Genomic DNA, 9,754 nt, shown 5'->3' with positions numbered 1-9,754 from the left:
GAGAGAGAGAGAGAGAGAGAGAGAGAGAGAGAGAGAGAGAAACATGGGAGAGGGAGGCGCAGAGAGCTGGCCCCTCCCTGTCAGCTTCTTTCTGTATCCCAGCAAGCTCTAGGCCCCCTACATTTGTTTTCCTTTTTCAGTTGCTGTGACATAAACAGGCTGTGGAAAAACTGCATTACATGTTTACATGTAGTAAGTAATTCACTATAAGTATGGATTGGCTTTGCTTACAGATTACAAATTAGAAAAAAAGTAGATCAATAGGAACATCTACTCTGGTGATTTTTTTTTTTCTGAATCTTAGACCTATATGAATAGGAATTCCATAGGGTCCCAAATGTATTAGAGGGGCATACAGATCAAATACTCTGAACATGTTCCATTTTCTTTCTACTAACCAATGAGTAGAAATAGGTGCCTATGTCCCTGTCTGTAATATCTCCCTAGGAAGCTCTGGAGAAGGAGATGTAGACTTGGAAAGTATTCCAATATATCCTCTTTTTCTACAGATGGGTAGTTGTGTACAAAGTCTCCCCTACCACGTGCCCTTGGACATTGGGATATCTCTGGTCCATGGACCTTAAGAAAGGAACAACTATTTTTTTTTCTACACAAGGGCCTGGCCTAAGTGGCCTCAGTAGCAATCATGGCAGAAAGTTTCCAAGCCAAAGCTGCTCCAGGAAGAGTTGGATTGTTGCTTACTGTTGTAAGTTCAGTATTTCCTAAATACTCCATAAACTCTGCCAAGTACTGCCAATAAAGGAAGCGTATTCAGGAGAGCCTCCAGTGGCAGCAGAGAGGCCCACCAGGCAAAGCAGAAGCCACTCATTGTTAGGGCCAGGAAAACAAGAAAGTATTAAAACACAGAGATCCTGAAGTCAGACTTGTTAAATCAGAAGTTCTAAGTACCTGGGGAGATTAGCCTTGGTAATGGCTTCCTGTCTTTGAGTAAGAGTATCTAGTAGCTAATCTTAAGTCCCTGGTCCTGCTTTTCCACCCCAGATACCACACCCTTGGTCTTCCCTAGGTCTGCCACTGGCCTGGTCCCCATGACCAGGCAATCTCCAAAAATGGTAGATGATACTGTTGGTAGCTAAGAGTATTCTTGCAGAATGTCCACTTTTCCTCCCAGTTAGATACCCCTGCTCCACCAAGGACAGCTTTATGTCTCTTTCCTTGAAAATCTATATTCTCTGTACTGCTTCATATTGCAGATGCTACTTGTTGCAACCTTGAACCCTTGTCATGAAGGTTGTATAGTGAGATCTAATAGGGAAGGCAGAGATAATATTATAATGGCTCTAATCTATATAAGATGTTCCTTAGACAACTATTCCTTACCAGTTAATTCTTCTTGATAAATAAAAAATAATAATGTGCAGATATAAGACATCAGATCTCAACATAGAGTGGCATTTACTTACAACAAACAGAGATAGACCCATTATGTTTTAAGCTAAAACTTGAATGATGACCAAATACCTAGAATCCATATGGGAAGGGTGTCTTGTTTATTCGAGTCACTTCAGCAACTATCAAAAAGCCTGAAATCCCAGGTTCATCATTCTTGAGACCAGCCATACAGGCCAGAAACAGGAAGATGATGCCAAAGATAATTTTGAGCCTTTCAACATATTCTAATGGACTTTACTTTGGACATTTATACCAGACTGTTCCAGCTTCTGGTTCCCTGCCTAGGGCTTGTAATGTTAATAACTTTTGTCTTTACTTTCCCCTCACATCCCTTTCCAGAGAGCAGGTGTAAGAAACTTTCTCAAAAAAGTACCAATATGGAGGACCTTCAGCATTAGTGTTTATCTGGATAGGACTGCAACTTTTGACCAACAGCAAATAAGCAAAATCAAGAGAAAACCAAAAAGGTAAACAGTCAAAGGATTAAAAAAAATTTGAAACATCCCCAAGAGTTAAGGAATTCAAACTAGAGGCAGCAGAAGCTTGAGGCAGAGACATCTCTATCAGTACAACACAGTAGCAATGGAAAGCTATAAACATGCAACTAGGAAGACATATACACAAATGCACCAGGCCCAGCCATAGACTCTCAGCCACAAATGTGAATGAACCACCCATAGCTCCGCCAATAGGAATGTTCATAGAAATGAATTAAACATTGGGTCATAAGGAGGAAGAATATATTACTTACCCGGTTTATACTGTTGTTCCCTAAAATAGCCTGGAGTAGAGTTTTTTCAAATTCTTCCAACTTCTTAAAACATCTTTTAAAAATATGATTTGATAAATTAAAATCACTTGCCAGTCTGGCTAATGTGCCAACAGCCTCTGTCCAAAAGCTTGAGAAGGGGAGTTTGGGGTTCCTGTAAAATGTGATCAGGGCATCTAACAACTGTGAAACTGAATCAGAAACTGTGGAAGAGTCTTTTTCAAAGTGGGTTAAGTATACTTTCAGACTACTGGATTCTGTCCATTTCTTGAGTTCCAGCAGATGTTGAAAGAACTGCATGTGAGAAGACAGAGGATTTTCCAGGGTCGTGCGTGGCTTTTTCTCAAGAGGCAGCGGGAGGAGTGGGGGTTCGGAGCTCTCCACAAAATGCTGGGATAATTCTGCAGGTTGCTCATTTGATAAAACACACCCAGAGTCATCCATCAGTGTCAATGTATTTTCAGAACTTGTCGGTTCCTGATCTGACAACGTGGGGAGCACATCGGGCCCTGAAACAGAAAGCAACAGGAGGATCACCTTCCTGCAGCTGAAGGAGTTAGGGACCAGCCAAGGATTGTATTCTAAATGAAAACACTTCATAAAACATCCACGTGTGTATAAGCATTTAGCAAACTACAAAAACTGCATAGAGGCCAAAATAGAAATTCTAAAGAGATAGTCTTTAGATTTTCAGATGGTAGCTCTCGTTCATTTACAAGCACACTCCTAGGAAGTCACAGTCTCTCCAGGCTTTCTCCTCCGTACAGAACAGAAATAGTTGTGTGGTTTTTTTTTTTTTCTCTAAGACTTATTTTATTTTCAATAGTCTGTATGTACATGTGTCTGTAGAACTCAGTGCAGTGTGCAGAGGCCACAAATGGGCAAGAGATCCCTCTGGCTGAAGTTACAGGTGGCTGTGGGGCACATAATGTGACTTCTGGACACTGTGCAAGAGCAGCAAGTGCGCCTAACCACTGAGCATCTCCTCGTCCCTAAGCAGCACAGTTTTGAAAGGAGTAATCTCTATCCATGTGTGTGCCAGAGGAGAACAGTACTCACACTGACTATGAATTATTCTGGATGCTTCATTTTAATACCCTAAGCAAAGTGTCAAGGGAGTACATGTTGGCGATGACAATATAAAAAATTAGACACAGTGAAGATACTCCTTGCAGTGAATGAGCACTGTGGTGATGTTTAACATGGTACATACTATAGTATTAAAGTCATATTATCAGATTGAATGAAGGAATAGTAAAATTAATCATATTCAACATATTTTCAAAGTACTACTAGGAGATATGTTGCTATGACCCCCTCCATTTGCTAGACAGAAATGTAAACTCAAACTGATTAAGAAAACTACCAAAAGCTACATAGTAAGAGTTATGGCTACTCATGGTTGTCAAGTTGTCTGTACCTGGAATTAACTAAAACACAGGCAGGTGGGTACACCTGTGAGGAATTTTTCATGTTTAGCTCTTCAGGTTGGAAAGCCACTGTACTTCTGGATCTCCTGAGGTCATAGGACCCACTCTAAATCTGGAGCATATTTATTCTTTTGTGGCAGCCCACATCAAAGGCCATGAGTGAATGAAGTTTTCTCATTTACCTGTTGGCTTCACTCTCACTGGTAATCCCATCCTTCCTGTTATTAGCTGTTCCTCCACTGTTGTTAGAAATTATTTCCTTGGGATTGAATTCAAATGTAGCCCAAAAGCAACAGCTCTCTAGGCTATCCCTGAGCTCCAGCACCAGAATGAAACTATGAGACTATTGAGATATCATGTCCCACAGACTGAACCAGATACTTGCTTTTCAATCAGAAAACAGACATTGTTCAACTACAGCAGACTACAGCCTGTAAACCACATTAATAACCCCCCTTTTAATACAAACACACACACACACACACACACACACACACAAGCACGTATAAGTGTCTTAAGTTTACCAGTTCTGTTCCTTTAGAGAACCTGACTGTGAGCAACTTCCTCAGTGCCAATATTACTCATTGATATTTAAAGATTTATTTTTGAGAACTTCATACATGGGTGCTGTATTTACATGATTTCCAACCCTTTACTCTCACTCCAACCATCCCAGTCCATCTAAAATTCAGAATCATTTTTATTTTAATGAATAGTGTTGCACTTAACAAAGGAGTGAAGACCTATGGAAAATATATAAGTAATAAATAGGAAAATACTAGAGCAGTGGTTCTTACCTTGAAGGACTTTTTCACAGGGGTCACCTAACACCATCTGCATATCAAATATTTACATTATGATTCATAACTATCAAAATTATAGTTATGAAGTATCAAGGAAAATAGTTTCATGGCTGAGGGTTACTAGAACATGAAGACCTATATTAAGAGGTCAGACCATTAGGAAGGTTGAGAAACATGCACTAGAATAGTAAGGTATCCTACAATCATAGATAAGCAGAACGATGTTAAAAGGGTTATATTAATGAAAGTAATCTAGATTAATGCAGTTTCCAATAACATGCTAGCTATTTTCTTCTCAGAATGAAATAAAAACTAGGGAAGCACAAAAGACTTTAAACTAGTGGTTCTCAACTTGTGGGCCAGAATCCCTTTGGGGATTGAATGATCATTTATGTTCGTAACAATAGTAAAGTTATCGTAAGAAGTAACAATGAGATAATTTTATGGTTGGGGGAGTCACAGCAGAATGAGGAAGTATGATAAAGGGTCACAGAAATAGGAAGGTTGAAAACCACTAAAAACAGTCATATACATAATCAGAAAGAGGAATGCTAGAGACATCTTAGTCCTGATTCCAAGATACCCTACAGTGCCAGAGTAGCAACACTACATGCTAGTGATGCAAACTAAGATGTGTAAAAGGAACAGAGCACTAGATAGAGATTCTCACAGTAATAGTCAGAGGACTTTAGAAAATGAAAATAAACAAACAAACATTGGAGAAAAGATACCCTTTCGAACAAATGATGCTGAAAACTGGGTATCTACATAAAGAAAATGAAATAAAATCCACATCTCTCACTCGGTATACAAGTCAACTCAGACAATAAATCATTTAAAGTAAGACTTGAAACCTTGCTGGGCGTGGTGGCCTTTAATCCCAGCACTCAGGAGGCAGAGGAAGGTGGATTTCTGAGTTCGAGGCCAGCCTGATCTACAAAGTGAGTTCCAGGACAGTCAGGACTACAGAGAAACCCTGTCTCAAAAAATCAAAAAAAAAAAAAAAAAAAAAAAGACTTGAAACCTCGTAACTATTTAACTATTTGAGGATATCTTAAGAAAAACCCTTCTAGATATAACCATAATCAATGATTCCAATAGCAGAAATGATGAGCATGAGATTATATGAAATTAAAAGGCTTCTGCACAGGAGATGGAACATAAGCAACACTACAACAAAAATCATTGAGTAAATAGAAATTCTTCTGAATGTGAGGACAATTTTTAAATTTACTATTGTATTAAAGTACTGAAGATAACCACTTTCCAATTTGATATATATGATCTTCCTAACATGTTTATCAGTAGATTTGATAGAGATAAAATACACATAAACAAATTGATAATCTACTCTAGTGAACATTATATACTTGATAAATATAAACTATTGCTGTAAAATACTAGCAATTTATGAAATCTACAGTAAAATACCTATCTTATGCATACATATAGAGAATGAGTTAAGTAAAAGCTGTAACAAATACTACCTACATATTTTCTCTACAAGTTCTACATGTGTGTGTGTGTCTCCTATATTTGGATCCTATACATATTCTACTTTATTTTCCTGAACCATAGACCTCACATTTTCTGTTTTGAACTTCTGCCAGTATCTGACCAATACAGATGCAGATATTCACATCCAACCTTGGACTGAGCATAAGGACCCCACTGGAAGAGCTAGGGGAAAGACTGAAGGAGCTGAAGGGGATTGCAACCCCATAGGAAGAACAATATCAACTAACTGGACCACCCAGAACTCACAGGGACTAAACCACCAACCAAAAAGAATACATGGAGGGATCCATGGCTCCAGCTACATATGTAGCAGAGAATGGCCATATCTAGGATCAATGGAAGGGAGGCCCTTGATCCTGTGGAGGCTTGATGCCCCACCATAGTGGGATGCTAGAGCAGTGAGGCAGGAATGGGAAAGTGGATGAAGGAGCACCCTCATAGAGGAAAAGGAGAGGAGGATGGGATGAGGGGTTTGTGGAAGAACACTGGGAAGTAGAATATCATTGGAAATATAAACAAATAAAATAATTAATAAAAATTTAACTTAAATCCATTTCCCATTTTAAAATAGTTCTGAAATATAATCAAGTACCTGCCAATAACATATCCTGCCCTAGAAATGTCCACTGCTGCTTCAAAAAATGTGTGTATTTTATTTTCATCAAGCATATTCATAGTCAAATCACTTTTGATGTCTTATCTCACTCATTTCTATAGTCCTTACAGCAACCCTAAAATTACATCCAGATGCAATTGATTAAAGAGAACATGTTCTGTATTCACTGTAAGCCCCACGAAGTTTATGATTATCAAACTGAAGAAGTATCTATAAACAGACATAGAGATATTTATGTCTGTAACAGCTGATTTCACTAACCCTTCTGTCCATAGGTATGAGATTATAAATAAACCAAATCTCCTTTCTTCTGTCTGCCCTACACAAAATGTGAAATACCCTATTACACTGATTCTACTTCTAAACATGTATTAACCATGTTTCTCCAAAGAAACACATGAAATTTGCGGTGCGTGTGTGTGTGTGTGTGTGTGTGTGTGTGTGTGTGTGTGTGTGTGTTTGTACAGAGGAGAAAAGTAGAAACAATTAAGGAAACAAGACATCCCAAGATATTTACTAGGCAAGATGAAGACCCAAAAAGCCAAAGATATAAGTTCTATTCCAAACATAGGTGGGATACAGACTAACAAACTGATGGCTCAGATTAAATCTATAATAAAGAAAAGACCTACATTCCCCCAAATGTCTGGAGGAAACTGCTCCTTACTAGAATAGAATCAGCTTTCCCTTCTGGTCATGCCTTCATCTTATTGGATGAGGCCAGCCCAATCTGCTATGTTCAGTCAACTGATAAAAATAATCTCACCACAAAGTGTACAGTGCTTAGATATCTGAACTGAAACTTAAAATTAATAATCATGGCATCTGTGTCTTCTAGGTCCTCCTGCATTCACTTCCTATTGCTGATTCATACCACTGCCATGTTTAGACCAATTTAATGCAACATCTTCACCTACCTGATTAATCAGCCTCCAGTTCTGCCCACTTCTAGGCTACCATCACTAAAGCACCACTTTGGAAGCCATCTGTTTTGAAGAAATGCTCAGATACTTCTCGCATTCTCTGTTCTCTGCTACCAAACAGACACCTCCAAGGTCCTCAGCACACGAATTCCACCAATGTTTGTACACCCCAACCTCTTTATTTAGTTGCCTTCATCTTCACCCTCATTTTGTACATGTAACAATAAGCTATATACTTCATGAAAACACGAAACACTATTCCACATAACTGATTTTTCAGTTACCATTTCCCATATGCATACTGATTTTTCTTCATGCTTCATATGTTTGGGGGAACTTTCCAACTTCTCTCCAGGCTGAGAAAAGTTTTATATACACTTCGGTACTACCCACCTTAACCTGCTTTGAATATATTAGTGACCGAAAGGAGACGTTTCAAAGGGAAGAGTTTATTCATGTGGTTATTCTCCTGCTTGATGCTTGCCTCCTATGTGGTTGGTAATTTGAATACTTGTCAAAAGAATCACACATACATACACACACACACACACACACACCACACACACACACACACGTATTTCACGATTGAAATGAATTAACATCCATTCAAATATACTCAACATAAGCATGTATATTTTAACACTTCAATTATTACTTCTAATCATTAATAATCATTATTCCAACATATACTCATGCATTGACTAATGTAAAAGTAATGTTTATGCTACCTGGTGGTCAAACAGAAAATGTTATTAAAGGCCATTTCATAATTCCATTTTAATAACATTTAGTATTTATAAGAAAATTACATATTTTCCCCTTTCTCCCTCTAAACTTTACATGATCCTCCTTTCTCAAATTTATATCCTCTTTTAAAATATATATTTATATTTATGTCAATATTTTTATTTACTTATATATAATCTATTGTAATTATTTATTTATATATAATCTATTTACATGTGTACTTTATTCATATATGATATACTATAATATATTATATATTGTTCTATAAATAAAAATTATAATATATACATACACACACACATATATATATACCTAAATATAACCTGCTCAGTCAATGCTATCTGTATTTATATGATCTTAAGGCTTAAGCACTTGGTATAAGATAATCAATAGTTTGGGGACTACTAACAGCTTAAAAGCAAGTGTTTGCTTCTTCCTCAGGGAGATATATTTTAGCATATCACAGAGCACATGTGAAATATTCTGACAAAGAAAAGGTTTCAGCATACTTTACCCAAGTATAGCAACACACATGATCATTCAAACTCTAAATATACAAAAAAGAGAGAAATACCATATGCACAGAAATAATGCCACGTGGAATGATTTCTCTTGACTGAAGTGTCTTTTCTGAATGTAAACAAAACGTGTATCTGTGAGCCAACTGTATCCTAGGCAATATAACACCACAATTCCTTATGATCTCAAGTGTTCATGCTCTGGGATTTCCTTATTGTCTCTCTCTTAAGACATCTCCCTGCTCCCTAAAAGGAACTTTCTTCAGTGATGCACCTGTTGTACCTGTGGTTTTCCCAATCTATTTTACCATCCTGAATATCTCCATCATACAATCCTAATGGCTTATTTTAGCAACAGACTCTCAAATCTATATATCTAATCACAATTGTTCTCAACTCACTAGTCTGGCTATTGTCAGTTATTAAATACTGGGGGCACTATAATACATTATTTCTTACAAAATAATCATTAGTATTTTATCGAACATTTAATTAAAAAATAACTAGTTCTGGTTTGAATTTAATATTTAGGTTTAGGATATATCGTGTAAAATGAAGGATTTATTGGAAAAATTTTAATCAAAAACAGTACAGTGAACAAATTTTTCACAATTGCCCGGCATGCTGCCTACCCAGAGTGGAACATCCACATGGAAACAAACACTCAGACTTTATACATCAACTCATTTAGTTATGTATCTCATGAACAAATGCTTCATAGGAAAGAAGTAAGCACTTGCTTCAGCTCCATTTGAGATGACTTAACCCCTTCATAGAATGGAAGGCATAATGGAAGAACTAGTTTGTCCTACGTAGAAGGATCATAAAAATACTACTCATATCTAAGTAGACAAAAGGCAGAAGTATAAATCTCAAAGCTGGCCCCGCAGTGACTCACTTAATGCCATAGGGGACAGCCAGTAAAGGATCTACAGCCTCTCCCAAATGTCATTAAGTTTCAGGACATTGAACATATGAACTGTGGGTAACTTTTTTTTTTATCCAAGTCACATTCTG

The 9,754-nt window shown here is 37.4% G+C and overlaps 1 protein-coding gene across 2 annotated transcripts in view; it reads right to left on the bottom strand.

Annotated features, from left to right (window-relative positions):
- The window catches only part of Mei4 (meiotic double-stranded break formation protein 4), a 151,824-nt gene that overhangs the window by 93,497 nt on the left and 48,573 nt on the right, over window positions 1-9,754 (bottom strand). For both annotated transcript variants that reach the window (XM_021173376.1, XM_029481941.1), the window contains one exon: window positions 2,165-2,691. In XM_021173376.1, coding sequence (XP_021029035.1) covers window positions 2,165-2,691 — 527 coding nt within the window. The remainder of the gene's footprint in view (window positions 1-2,164; window positions 2,692-9,754) is intronic.

Source organism: Mus caroli, chromosome 9 (assembly GCF_900094665.2).
Source record: "Mus caroli chromosome 9, CAROLI_EIJ_v1.1, whole genome shotgun sequence".
In the NCBI taxonomy this organism is placed as follows: domain Eukaryota; kingdom Metazoa; phylum Chordata; class Mammalia; order Rodentia; family Muridae; genus Mus; species Mus caroli.
Note: the sequence above shows the minus strand (reverse complement) of the source record. Positions and strands in the feature narration are given on the sequence as shown.